The sequence below is a fragment of the Panthera onca genome, chromosome A1 (genome assembly GCF_046562875.1).
Source record: "Panthera onca isolate mPanOnc1 chromosome A1, mPanOnc1 haplotype 2, whole genome shotgun sequence".
In the NCBI taxonomy this organism is placed as follows: Eukaryota; Metazoa; Chordata; class Mammalia; order Carnivora; family Felidae; genus Panthera; species Panthera onca.
The window spans coordinates 15,672,955-15,688,309 of NC_138339.1; the positions used below are offsets into that span (position 1 = coordinate 15,672,955).

Sequence of the window (15,355 nt, forward strand, 5' to 3'; positions counted from 1 at the left end):
GCTCAAGTCATGATCTCAAGGTCATGAGATTGAGCCTCACGTTGGCTCTGTGCTGAGCATGGGGCCTGCCTGATAGTCTCTCTCTCTTTCTCTCTCTCTCTTTCTCTCCCTCTCTCCCTCTGCTCTTCCTCCCACTCACACAACTCTCTCTCTCTCTAAAATTTAAAACAAAACAAAACAAAACTTCTAAATGTCATTCCATAGAGCACCAAGCTCTTCCAAAACTTATATTAAAAAGATGTTTAGAAACCTGATTTCATTTCTGCAAAAGACAACATCAAACAAATGAGTAAACAACAGACCACCTGGGAGAAAATATTTGTAAAATGCACATCTGATGACGATCCCTTAAAGTTTACTTATAAGAAAACAAAACCTGATTAAAAAATGGGCCAAGGACCTTAACAGACCCCTCATCAAAGAAGACATACAGAGGGCAAATGAATGTATGAAAAGATGTTCCATATATTTGTCATCAGAGAAATATAATTAAAGCAACAATGAGATACCACTACGTACCTGACAAAAACTGGCCCAAATCCAGAAACACTGACAACAGCAAATGCTGATGACGATGTAGACCAACAGCAACTCTCATTCATTGTTGGTGGGAATGCAAAATGGCGCAGCCACTTTGGAAAATAGTTTGTCAGTTTCTTACAAACCACATACACCCTTACTATATGATCCAGTAAATTCACTCCTTGGTAACTACCCAAAGAAATGGAAAACTTTTATCCATACAAAAACCTACAAATATGTGTTTATACTGTAGTGGCTTTGTTCATGATTGCAAAAACTTGGAAACAACCAAGGTGTCCTTCAGTACCTGAATTGATACACAAACTGTGGTACATCCAGACAATGGGATGCTATTATTACAAAGAAATGAGCTATCAAGCCATGAAAAGACATGGCAGATCCTTAAGTGTGCCTATATTACTGAGGGAAAAAGCCAATCTGAAAAGGCAACTTACTGTATGATTCAAACTCTATGACATTCCAGAAAAGGAAAAACTAAGGAGCAAATAAAAAGATCAGTGGTCACCAAAATCAGAGTAAGTAGAGACGGATAAGCAGTATACATGGGGTTTTAGAGCAGTGACAATACCACGTATGATACTATAATAATGAATACGCGCCATCATACCTTTGTCTAAACCCAGGGAACACCAAGAACGAAACACGTTAAACTATAGACTTTGCGTGATTATGACGTGTCAATGTAGGTTCATCAGTTGTGACAAATGTATCACACTGGCGGAGGATGCTGATGATGAAGGATGTCATACATGTGTAGATGTGGGGTCTATTTGGGAAATCTCTGTCCCTACCTCTCAATGTTGCTGTGGACCTACAACTGCTCTACCAAAAAATCAAGCCTTAAAAAAAAATCCAGTTTATAAAAAGCATCGAGTACATTTCCGAACAGAATATATTAGTAAATACTTTGGTAATGTGGCTGAATTTAATGTTACTGTTTACGAACAACCGTAAATGGAAGGGCCCCCAGTGATATTTAATAAGGCACTTATGACAAGCAACCGGTGAATGAATGTGCACTTCCTGAAACAGTCTCCAATATGGGTATGAAGTCCTCACTATTTCTCACTCCTTCTACATACCCATTCATAATTAGGATTACATTATGTTTAGTAATGCTTATTGAGGTGCCCCTAAGGCTTTTAGCCTTCTAAAATTATCATCTATAAAATGCAGGATAATACAATCTATTATACTGCTTTACTTTGTAGATAGGTATTAACCGATTTCCCATAAGAAGTACTAACAAATAGCAAAAAAAAAAAAACAAAAAAAAACACTTATTAAATATATATTTAAGATGTTACTTAAGTAAAAATGGACATTTCTTTTGGTAATGATTGCAAATAATATAATTTTCATGGTATACATATACTCATGCACATTCGTAAATTAGTTAGTTTCTACTTGATACAAATATTATTTGGACTGAGGTGAGATTTAGAAACTAAAGTATGGTTTCTGATTGAAATAATTCTGGAGTAAAACTGGAAGTTATTTTAAAGTAAGTTTCCTGTTTTTTTTTTCTTTTCTGAAAAATATCATTTTCTCCAGGGATTCTTTCCCTCCATCTTCTCTACACAGAACCTGTTCCCAAAAACCACACAATCTTTTCTGAGTCTTTTCAATGTCTTCATCACTTCTTGGATATATTAATCCATTAATTCCTTTATTTTTGCAACTGACATTGAATGAGCTCTTATCACTTGACAGTCATTTATTTGTCATTAGGTGACAAAGAACATGTAATTCCAGTCCTAGTCTGGTTATTTTGAAAATGAAAATTAACCAGAATGATCATAAATGAACCCACTCATGTATTCTTTATAACACTCATTTAAAAGTAATTAGCGAATGCTTATTTTCAAAGAGAATATTATGCTGGAGAAAATTCTCTAAATGGGAGCCACTTGAGCTAATTTTGCAGATGTAAAAACATAAAAATTCAGGCAGAATATAAAAAGCTGGGGTAGTCTAATTATTGATTGGTAACGGGGGACATTATAAAAGTGCATAAACCATAAGGAGCTATCACCCCAGGCTGGCAGTCCATCAAATAATTAAATACAGAGTTTCCATATGACTGAGCTATCTCACTTCCGGGTATATACCCCAAAGAAATAAAAATGTGTCTACAAAAAACTTTCATATGAATGTTTATAGTGGCGTCTTTGATGTTAGGCAGCCGTGCAACCCGCAGAACAAGCCTCATGACTAGGAGGCCAACCAAATACTCTGACTCAGGGATGGGGAAGGAGTGTCCTGTGATGTCAATCTTCCACCAGTACACTAGGATTAAAGTAAAAAAAAAAAAAAAAAAAAAGGTATGAGATTTATTCACCACATCTGACAACGAGTAACTGCCTCTAATACGTTCTATACGCTCTGCTAGATGCTGGCACCACAAATAGAAATGGTGAGAGCCCTGCACCCGAGAAAATCTCGGTAGAAATCGTCATGTACAAGTGACATCTTTTTTAGGACACATAAAGTAGCTTACCATTTTCTGAAGCAGCAACTGTGATGTTGTACCACGGGGTTTCTTCCCTATCAAGAACCTTTGTGGTTCTGATGGTTCCAGAATTGGCATCGATGTTGAAAACTCTGTCATCTTCGCCACTGTGGTCAATGAAGTATCTAGGGAAGGAAAGAGATAATCCTTCCTTTTACACAATGATATAATGAAGACAACAAATAAAACTAAAACAAGGGCAGTATTAAACCAGATATATTCAAATAGTAAATGCACATGTTTAGTTTCTATATTTGCCTCCTGAGATTTGCCTGGCAACTTATATTTGCATAGAGTTGACATCAATTATTTTTTTTCTGTCAGCCCTTAATTAATGTTTAGTCTAATTACGAATTCAAATTGAGAAAAACACCCTTCTGAATTTCATGAATACAATGGTAGTTACTAAAAACAGAGGGATTAATAAGGGAGAGATGAAAAACTGCCTCTAGGAAGTCGATAGTACCTTGGAAGAAAAACAACAACAACACTAAACTATGTTCTTTTTTTTTGACAGAGAGAGAGAGAGAGAGAGAGAGAACACATGCAGGGCAGAGGGGGAAAGAGAGAGAGAGAATGAGTCCCAACCAGTCTCCACACTGTCAATGCAGAGCCTGATGTGGGGCTGCATCCCATGAACCATGAGACCATGACCTGAGCAGCATTTGGGAGTCAGATGCTTAACCTACAGAGCCACCCAGGCTGACCCTAAAAACTAAACCCTTAGTTAAACTTTCATTTCTATATGTACAAAATTTTTAGGATAACAGGAGATGTCAGAGATTAGTTTATACCGGAGTTTCAATATAGTTGAGATTTGAAGAGAAATATATAATAAAAATGAAAACATTTCAGTTAACTACCATAGTATCTCCATCACCTAGCCACCTTGTTTAGTGAAAAAAAAATGAGAAAGCAACTGAATGGGAGGTAGGTCACATTATTGGCCACAAATCATCTTCTTTCTCCAATGCATAAAAGGTTGTAGAGCTCTTTCACACTAGATTTGGTGTCCAGCTTCCTTCAGCAAATTGATGAGCACTGAGTGTTGTAAGTGTTGAATCACTAAATTGCACAGCTGAAACTTATATTACACTGGATGTTGACTAACTGGAATTTAAGTAAAATTTTCAAAAAAAAAATCAAAAAGAAAGGAAAGAAAAAGAATGAGTTGAAAGTGACAGTGTCCTGTTTCGTATTTGGGGCAAGATTTCCGGAGACATGGCATATTCCTCCTTATCCTCTGCCACCAACACAAAAGGAACATGGTGGGGCTGGCTGATCCACTGATCCCAGAAGGAAGATGAGAGACACAAAGACAAGGTTGTCCCCCTTCAGCGTATGCCGCCTGCTAAAGCAGAGCTACCTAGTAAATGAGCGGATGCAGGATTGATTGCATTGGGGTTAAAAGAGCTGGCAAACACAAGCCAGGCTAGTTACCTTGATCTTCAGCTAGCTCAGACACACACACACGAGAGGGCTCTAAATATCTGCCCCTGAGTTTTGGAGTTTTACATTATCCAGCAACAGTTTATTAACATGAATATGAATTAAAAATATAGACAACAATCATATGTTCCAAACTATTTCTAGAACTATTTAAAGAAGAGTGTTTTCTCCTCTCCTTAAATTTCTAATACTTCCCCCCTCTTCCTTAACTTCAGCTTCAGTAACATTTCATCCAGACCTGCGGAATAAAAATGAACTGATTATGTACAAAGTACCAGGGGAAGAATATTTTCAATACAAGAAAGCAAAATGCAAGTATCCAAATTAAAGAAAGAACTTGATTTGGTTAAAAAACAATGTATGTCTCACTGGCTAGGCAGAAAGGATGAGAGGTATGTGGCTGGGGGTAGGATAAGCAATCCATGTACCATATGGTAGATAGTTCTTACCTTTTTAAAAAGGCAATGAGGGATAGATAAATAGATAGATAGATAGATAGATAGATAGATAGATAGATAGATAGATATAGATTGGTAGATATATATAGAAAGGTAGATATATAGATATATATTTTTTAGGTTTACTTATTAATTTTGAGAGAGAGAGTGCACACACACACATGCGCGGTGAGCAGGGGAGGGGCAGAGAGAAAGGAAGGGAGAATCCCAAGCAGGAAGCAGTCAGCAGGAACCCAATGCAGGGTGTGATCTCACAAACCCTGAGATCATGACCTGAGCCAAAACCAAGAGTCAGACTCTCAACTCCTGAGCCACCCAGGCACCCAAAAGGGGAATTGTTAAACAAAGGATATCATGTACCTATTTATGTACTGGAAAAATCATAGTGGCTACTTCGACTCTTAGATTGCAGAGAGTTAACAATTCAGAAAAGTTAATAATGTTGTCTTGGACAAGGGTGAAAAAGGGAAGAAAATGGAAAGAACTGTATAAAATAATGTTATGTATTGGGCACAGACTATAGAATTTTTATTGGAAGGGCAATGACTTACAAATGACTTGTTTTTCATGTGGAAGCGGTGGTGGTGATGGTGTGCGTGTGTTTGATCTAGCATGTAATTGATAAGCCTATTTATGGAGCTGGATAGAGGTAGGGGGGCAAATAACTCCCTTTGGGAGAAAAAGAATTTGGGAGAAATCAATTATTTAGACATGCTATGCCTTAGAAGTCAAGTAGATAAACAAGTGGAATAAAAAGCAGAGAATTGGATATGAGTGTGGAGTTCAAGTGTGTTTTCTGAATAGGACATATCCATTTGAGATATATAAGCCTAAATTTAAGCCTAATTTAATTCTGGGAACAGTATAATTTCATCTGGGAGAGAACTGTAGGAGAAAAGTTAAGTGAAGTATTGAGCACTACAGCACCCAAACTTTTGGGCTTAAGGCAGCCCAGCATCTATACATGAGCAGGTGTTAGCAAAAGGAGAGGAACAGTCTAGGGGAAGAGACTAAGTGGGAATGGGGTGGCACAGAAGCCAAGAAAGGAAGGTATTTTAAGTGAACAATTATAGTGAATTCTATTAAGAGGCCGAGTGAGGTTAGTAAGGGTTGATTGGATTTTGAAAGATAGGCATCTTTAGTTAACTTGAAAAGAATCTCTTCAATAAAATATAAAGTGTGTGTTTTTTTTTTTTTAAACAGTGGACTCAAGAGGATATTGAATGCGAATATATGAAGCCCCACAGTCACGATACTTTACTGGACACCGTCACCCAAAAATAGAGATCAGAGAAAGTGCTGCCATATATCATCAGAGAAGTGGTTCAATATTTTTTTTTTCTTTCATTGGGGATATTAAGCACTGTCTTTGCTGAAGGTAATGATCCTTTTGAAAGAGTGAAATACCTAAAATGGTAAAATTTATGAGAAGGTGAAGCAGGATTGGGTTCCAGAGAACAAATACAGGGATTTCCATTGAAAGTAACAGAGACTGGGGCGCCTGGGTGGCGCAGTCGGTTAAGCGTCCGACTTCAGCCAGGTCACGATCTCGCGGTCCGTGAGTTCGAGCCCCGCGTCAGGCTCTGGGCTGATGGCTCGGAGCCTGGAGCCTGTTTCCGATTCTGTGTCTCCCTCTCTCTCTGCCCCTCCCCCGTTCATGCTCTGTCTCTCTCTATCCCAAAAATAAATAAAAAACGTTGACAAAAAAAAAAAATTTAAAAAAAAAAAATAAAATAAAAAAAAAAAAAAAAAAAAAAAGAAAGTAACAGAGACACTTCTTCCATTTTAGCATGAGGGAAATCTCAGAAGTCTGGTAAATACATAGGATACATGATTGTGATGGTGGAAATATTTCAAAATTCACCATAGTTCCTGGACCAGAGTATAAATGTTGAAATACAACTCCATGCCTTTAATAGATGTAATGTATGTAATGTAACGTAACAGAATATGTAGAATTTAAGGCAAAGGTGTGAAACCTTGTAACAACCTGTGGATAATCCTGCTCACACATTATAGAAGATTAATAGATCATGCAAATCAAAACTGTAGACCATCCTAAGAACACTAAAAGAGCCAGAATATAACCCTTGTAAACTGTGTTATCAAAGCAAGAAATAGACCATTTTGCATTGACTGTTCTAATAATAACTACATGTTAATTGAAGAAAGTTCAACATAATGAAGGCATTTAAACATGAAGAACAGGTGTAAAGCAAAACTGATTTCAGAGAAACGGTACAAAATCCAGATGCTACAGAACAGTGGGGAAGGGCAATGTCATTGGGCTTTCCCAAAACATGAGGTCATGGTACACTGAAACTGATTTTGACTTGCATTCACATCACAAAAAATTCTCATAATATTCTTTGTCCAGAGGCCTGATGCTGAGGATGAGGGCTGGATTGCTTAGAAGTGAGAAGTCTTGTCACGGGAAAGGAATAACTTTTTTAAAAATGTAATCAGTTGGAAATCTGGGTTATTACATCATCTAAAGTTAGTTGTCATTAACCTGTCTTGAAGATACTTTCCATGTTTAGATACCCTAAAAACAGTGATTTCTGTCTTGGAAAGTCAGACCTAAAATTAAAACATATTCAATTGCAAAGTTTTCTGCAAAGCTCAGATTACATTGTTATCAACACATCCCTATGAAATATGGGAGAACATGCTCCATCTTAGAAATCTGATCACTTCAGGGGCACCTGGGTGGCTCAATCGGTTAAGCATCCAACTTGGGCTCAGGTCATGATCTCACCGTTCGTGGGCTCAAGCACCGCGTCAGGCTCTGTGCTGACAGCTCGGAGCCTGGAGCCTGTTTCAGATTCTGTGTCTCCCTCCCCATCTGCCCCTCCCCTGTCCACGCTCTGAATCTCTCTGACTTTCAATAATAAGTAAACATTAAAAAACAATTACAAAAACAAAAAAAAAAAATCTGATCACTTCAGAGCTGAGCTGTCAGTCTGGGGAAAAAAAATTGGATTTCTGTTTCTAAGCTAAATTAAGACTATGAAATGCATTGTCTCAGTATCAGGATCATCTGTTCTCTTTTAGGTACCTCACACAGAGCTTTGTAATGTAAATGCTAGCATTAGTGATTAAATACTTTCAGAATAAATATGCCCTTTAGTTGAATTAAATATATACATAAATATATTTAAATATATATACATATATATATGTATATATATTTTTATATATATTTAACTTTTATTTCAAATGGTAGGTACAATGCTAGGTATGTGTCTTCAGTCTCATGTTATTTACTTCTTAGCTTTCTATGTGTCCTGACTCTCTTGGGAAATCTACAGTATAAGGGCTAGATATTAGGGGATGCTTGGATGTAGAGTTTTGTATGTGGAGCTGCAATTGAATTTCAACTCAAGTAGAACTAAATAGTTCTGCTTTATTCTAGCCTTGGATTTCTTCCTGGCCACACAAATACAAGCTCAGGAAAAAAAAGGAAAATGTGAGAAAAAAATAAATGATTTACAACTATTTGGGGGATTAAATGTAGAATCATTCAGTGCTAATTATATAAAATAAAGAAGTCACATGGGTCCACGAAACTGTTTACCAAACAAATAAAAATAGATGAAAATATTCTCAGTAGGTAACTTTTAAAAATATTTTCATAATAACATCCACTTGTTTCCTTTTACAAACCTCTAAAAAGTCAACACGGCATCTTAATACTTTATGACCTCATATATAAATATTTAGGTGTTTTTCAATGCTAATGTTAATTTGGCATTTTCAGGGATATCTAGCAAACAGAAAATCAATTAGCCATTTGTGTAGATGATGTAAATTCTAAATTGGGATTAATGATAAAACTTGAGAAATTAAAGTTCTGAGAAGTATTTTTTTTAATATTCTAGTCCATTGGTATAATAAAGTAGCCAGTGTAAACTGAGGCAAGAGTATATGTAACTTGGCAAGATGTTTAAATATATTTTTCTTCAAATTCTACTTTCTCTCTTCATTTAAGACTATACCAAGATGATATATTTAAGACTTGAAGGAAACACACATATACGAGTTATTTACAAAAGCGATCTAAAACGAGGTAAAGAAAGGTCACATTCATGGAGCTTCCATGGTGTACCATATTGTGCTTTAAGTGTTAGTTCACTGCAAACTGAAAACAGTTTGCATGAGATGGGTACTATTAATAGCCCCTTTTTTTTTATAGAGGAAGAAACTGAGGTATGGAGTGATGAAGAATTTTATCCAACATCAAGGAGCTAGTTAGGGCAAGAGATTAAAATAGAATATAAGTGCATTAAGTAATATTTGCAAGCTCCCTTTAAAAAAGAAGTAGGCAGTATTTAAGGCTTTATTCATTCAAAAATATTTCTTTGAAGGAGTACAAGGAAGGAATGAGGGATATTCAAAGAGAGGAAATAAGAACTGGGAATTACTTAGACATGATTTACTTAAGCAAACAGACAAGAAAAGGAAAAGAAATTATTTGCAAACTAACATGATTGATGCTCAGAGTTTAAAATCAGACAGAATAGTAAAATTCTAAGCAATACGAGACTTTAGACATGGTTTTGATCAGTCTTGAAGGGTAAGCATTAGGGAGAGGTACATTATGGATCATCGAGAAGGTACAGAATTTAAAACTAAGAGAGAGAGAGACACAGTGAGATATCTTAGATCTGGTTGCAAAACTGGGTGGCACTTTTCAGACCACTATTCTTCTGGTATTGGCTACTGGCCTAGCAAGAGAAAAAGAGAAAGAGAAGATTCCTACTGTCGCTTGTAGATACTATAAAGAAAGAATGTCTTTCCTTCACCCATAGATTAGTGCTCCAATCAATATTATTGCCCTTACACATAGTGTTACACTTGAGTAATAAGAGCTTACTTTAAAATAAAATATATTTGTATTTATAGCATATTTATATGATTTAATCATATCTTCAACTAAGCTGGTGAGAAAATGGAACTGCTCTCTTTGTAGCAGAGGTGACTAGAGGTGTTTGGTGGGGACACTTCAACTCGCAGTGCATTTTTAAAGGTTAAATGCATAGATAGGCTCTTGAAGATGCACAGATAAAAAAGAAGAATGTTGTAGGGGCTTTTCCCAAGAACAAATTTCCCAATTTTCATATACCTTAGAGGCAATAACCTCTTTAGACCCCTTGAAAACATCTATATCCTTCTGCTCTGTGTACAAGCTGTAGGTCCTGGCGTTGATTTCTTCAGCATGCAAAGATGAACTCTTTGGAAATTTGTTTCTAAAATAGATCTAGCATGTGTGAAAATGGTGTTACACAGTAAGGAAATTAACACAAGTCTGGAAACCAAGTGAATGACGTTCGTCAAGCTAAACCACTTTTTAGCTCTATAACTTAATGTATCACCTGTCTGAGCTTTCTTTGTAAGCAAAATGCAGATATGACCTACATCATAATTTTATTGTGAGGATCATACAGGATAATATTTGAAATGATTTTATGTTTAAGTGTCAAATGATAGGCCTCAATAGAGAAATTTCATTTGTTTTAATGCCTTGTAGGAAGGTTTTTTCTCTTGGAAACCTTGAGAAGGTTCACAAATAGGAAGTGCTTTTTTTTTTTGTTTGTTCTTTTCTGTTTTGTTTTTTCTGGCAAAGTGATGCAAGCACAACAGGATCTGAATAAGGATTATTATTGAATGAAGAAGTTCCTCCGCATAAATAGCAATAACTACTGTTTGTTTCTAAAAGATCTATCAGAAAATTAAATTATTCATAATTCCTTACTCAGTGCACATGAGTCATTTTATTTGGAAACTATATGAGAGTAAAGCTCTTTTTTCTTTCACCCATAGTAGCATAGGTGTATGACTTTGCCTCATAAGTGAATGAATAAACTAACCAAACTAACCAATTATTCAACAATATTAAGAAGACCCTGTTAATACCTAATGTGAAATTAATTAAGGCATTCCATAGGAGTCTTTACTTCTTTTATATGCATTTGGTAGAAATAATCAGTCTAATAAGTCATCATATTTTACTTATCTAGAGCAGTATGTTTTCATATAGAGATAATATCCTTTATATATACATTTGAAATTTGTTAGAATCATTCAGGAAACAAACAACTTTTTTTTTTTATAACAATGAGGGCTTAATTTATTTTCCTCTGTGATCGAGAGATATCTAAATACTGATAAAAGGACAGATCCACTTATACTTCCACGGTATTTCAATGAACTCATAGTTCTGGATATTATCTCAAGCTGTAATATTGTGACACTCCATAGTATGTCTAGTTAATTCCTTGGACAAATATACAGACATATGTGGTCAAAGGGGTAGTAGGAGGGAGGAAATGTTGAGACAGATACAAGTTTTACTCTAATACGATGATTATGACACACCATTGTATCCCTACCACCACTAAATGCTCACTGCATCCTGAGTGAAATTATCACCAAGATAACATCTATATTCAATGTTACTTGAAATTTTATGATCAATGATCAATAAGATGCTGTCTGTGAAGAACTAGTAATCTCCTGGCTATAGACTAAATACAATTTAAGCTTATGCCAGCTCAGATTTCGCCAGTAGTCCTTAAGAACCCTCTAACTGGACCAGTTCCCTAGCCAAACTTTAACTAATTTCCCCCTGGCACGTAAATGGCATAGGCATAGGAGACAGGCATACGCATAGGCATAATGCACATTAGGCATAGGAGATTTTCTTGCAAAGTTGCCATCATCATGTACAACTCTGGGTTATAATTTTTATCCCTACAACTACCTTCTTTCCTGTCATACAACATATGCATCATTTCATATTTCTAGTAAATATGTATTAATGAAATAAGTAAAGAGAAAATGCATCTTGAAATATGACGAAAGTTCATTATTCAAATTGGAATTTACGGACCAACAAATCTGCAGACAAGTTACAGCCACAGCAAACAGTGAATCTCAGTAATGATTCCTTTTATTCAAGTATTTTTCTTAACAGAAGCAACTTTAAACAAATTACCCAGTTCGTCATCTGACACTCAATTTCCCTTTGATTATGTAGGCATAGACTCAAGATAATTATTAGTCATGTTAAAGTGCACTGGAAAGTTATTTTTCATTTCAATAATAAAATTTTGGTCCTCAGAGGCACCTATTACTTCCATTATAGTCTGTCCATTTCACTATAAGAAATTAATTTAAAACTTATGTAATGGAAATCTATTTTTACAGTGATTTACTTAGAGAAACATCAGTTGGCTTGAAGTTTAGGAGACCTCTTCCTGTTGCCATATTTTAGATACTTCTAGATACAGAATGTGAGTGGTAAAGCAAATTTATTTAAGATTTTTGCCTCCCCAACAGCAGCTTTTGTAAGTTTTACTGACTATGATCAATAGATGGGATAAAGTTTAATCAATATACACCCTGTGGAATATTATAGTGATGTGGCTTCATCTTTAATTTAACCAAAAGTCACACATCTGCAAGATAGCTTAGATTCATTAAAAGATTTAAGGTTCCCGTAGCTTACTCTGGAGATACAATTTAGTTCACAATCAACACATCCAGAAAATAATCTTTCTCAAAAAAAAATAAACACAAGTACCATTTGCAACTTCATAGTGTGTATTGTGATCAATAAAATGGGGAGCACATATAGCACACATATACTTTAGAAAGCTTTTTAACTTCCTTAACCAAAACTTTGATCCAATGAAACAAAACTATCTAAAGAATTAAAATCTCTGCACAGAGATTTTAATTCTTTAGATAGTTTTGTTTCATTGGATCAAAGTTTTGGTTAAGGACAAATATGATGCTTCCCCTCTTTTATTCATGCCTCTATGTAACTGAGATATCAGAAATTCCAATAATCCTGAGTTCTAGAATGCTATGGATCCATGATAAGCACTTATTATTTCTTTGAAAAATTTCTATTTGGGTGTTTTGTTTCCAGTCAGTAGACTAGCACAGTGTCACTAAGCCAGGGTTTAAGTTTTCATTCCAGGGCTAAATGAGTTACACAGGCCCACCCAGAAAATAAGTTCTTCTTCTGGGGTCACGACTGTGATTTGGAGCGGTTGCCACCACAAACAAAGCTGTTAGATAAATTTGGCCCCCGACTGGAAAAATCTGCAGGAGTCTTCTGTATCTTTATTGAAGCATGGTCAAAGTGACCACATTCTTATCCAGTCTCTGTGATTAGTGAGCTCTGTGAGTCATTCAACCTTCTTAGTCTACAGATATTTGCATCTATATAAGAACAGGGTCCCGTCAGTCATCTTTAGGTCCCGTTACATTCTCAAATGTCATATTCACACGACATTTAATGGTCAAGTTATTAGTGTAAATGTGCTAACTATATATAACGTGATACAATTATAAAACACAAGTCATGGACAAAGACTTCTGATTTTAAGTGGGAGCTTGCTTTCTCTATCTCTGCCCTGTTTGCATGAAATGTCCCTAATGAGTTGTCTTTGTATTAGAAGACTATAATAGTTTTGATGAGGGTGGATGAGGGCTTGCTATTAATGATCCAGGTAAGGTATTCTTGACTTATAATAAGCTAAAGTTTTATAAATAAATTTTGCCTGTATAATAAAAACCCATTGTATATCAGATGATATTTTTCACATGAATACATTTGAAACACATTTTCTGCTTATTTTTCATCTTCCTTCCATGAATATGAATCCTACATGCAAGCCTCCTTCAATATTTTTTTGACTCTACTTTTCAACTTTGCGACATGACTTTGTCATTATTTTGAAATATCTCTTATTTTTTGCTGTTATGGCATTCCAAATTAATGAAGTATTCCTAACTCCTATCTCATCACAAACTATGTGAAAATTTAGAAATGCATAGGAAAAACAAAGGCACCATTATAAGGATGCAGTAAATATACAGGAAGCATTTGTTCACTAAAGCTAGAACTAAACTCAAAAGTGACTGATCAAACACTTCAGCTATTTTAGCAAATTTTTAAAAAAACTGGCAATATTTCCAAGTCTGATCAAAATTTTCTTTTGTTTCTTATATTAGCATATAAATAGGCTATTGTTCCTAAAAAGTGTCATGCTGAGCATTTGACACAATTATGCACAATTAATATTTCCTTCTGGTTGCTTTACGGTTATTATATACAGAAAACATTAAAAATTTTAACAATAAGGTAATATATAGATAAAATCAGATTATGAATCACAGTGGAAAAGAAGGAAAGTTGGGGGGACTATACTTATTCATATAAATTTATACAAAAGCTCTTCATTCTATGAGAAATATTGAGGACTTCTGTAATTTTCTTACTGTTGCACTAGATCAAGTAGCGTATGTCTTAGACTTTACAATATGAGGAAACTCTAAAATTAAGAACAGTTTTGCTTCTGAGATGCTAAGAGTTAAAATGAGACTCGACTGTCTTCAGTATTTCTTTTCCTAGCGTGTGAAATACATCCACACAAATACAAGATGGCTAGTACTGGAATTCAATCAATGGGCTTTCTAAACGTGTAATCATCTGCTTCCTACTTTATGATATGTGACTTCTGTAAATGCAGTTTTTGTTGTTGCTGTTATTAGTGGTAAGTTGAAATATATGGGAGGCCACATACTACTGCTTTTAAAAAAACAGGGTTTTGGGCGTAAAGTAAAACTGGATCTAAATTTGGAGTCGGCCACTTTATCACTATGTGAACTTGACCAAATGACTCAACTTTCTGAGCCCTCAATTCTTCGTCTGTAGAATGGGATGAATAACATAGACACTTTAGGTTTCTTTCAAGAGCATTTAGCATGCTATTTAAAGCCCCTGGCCCACAGATAGCAAGCAAAGAACAGTCACTATTTTTAATGTGCCATTAAAAGGTCACATGATATAAGGTCACATTTCTAGAAAGCTCTCTCACTTCTCATGTCCAACATAGGATTGTTCATCTCTCAGTAGCTATTCAGGAAATTCATAAATTCCATTTGTAATACACTGGGAAATGAGTACAGTCTGTTTAAATCAAGGGTTTCTACATTGCTAGTAAATAGCCTGGTCCTGATTCTATTTTTTTAAAAGTGATGGTTATATTGCTGCAAATTGCACATTCTTGTTTTGAGTTAAAAGAGACAAAAACTAAACATGGTATGTTCTTAGAAATCTGGAGAATGTTACTAATAGTTTAGAAAATGGAAACACAAAGACTGAAGTCAGGAAGCTTTTCACCAATGCCTGTAAGACTCACACTCCCTTTCATTATCAATTCTACAAACTGGGAGTTAATTGCATTTCAGGGCTCATTGCAAGATACATCTTTTCAAAGTACTTTCCTTAATTAGTACAAACATTTGGTCCCTGAGAAAGGTGGAAGTATAGCTTGCTTTTGTGTTAATGTTTTCTGTCTTTTATTCACTGTTTACA

General features: G+C 35.4%; 1 protein-coding gene across 3 annotated transcripts in view; it reads right to left on the reverse strand.

Annotated features, from left to right (window-relative positions):
* Positions 1 to 15,355, reverse strand: part of CDH18 (cadherin 18) — a 489,837-nt gene that overhangs the window by 59,509 nt on the left and 414,973 nt on the right. For all 3 annotated transcript variants that reach the window (XM_060634390.3, XM_060634394.3, XM_060634393.3), the window contains exon 8: positions 3,044 to 3,180. In XM_060634390.3, coding sequence (XP_060490373.1) covers positions 3,044 to 3,180 — 137 coding nt within the window. The remainder of the gene's footprint in view (positions 1 to 3,043; positions 3,181 to 15,355) is intronic.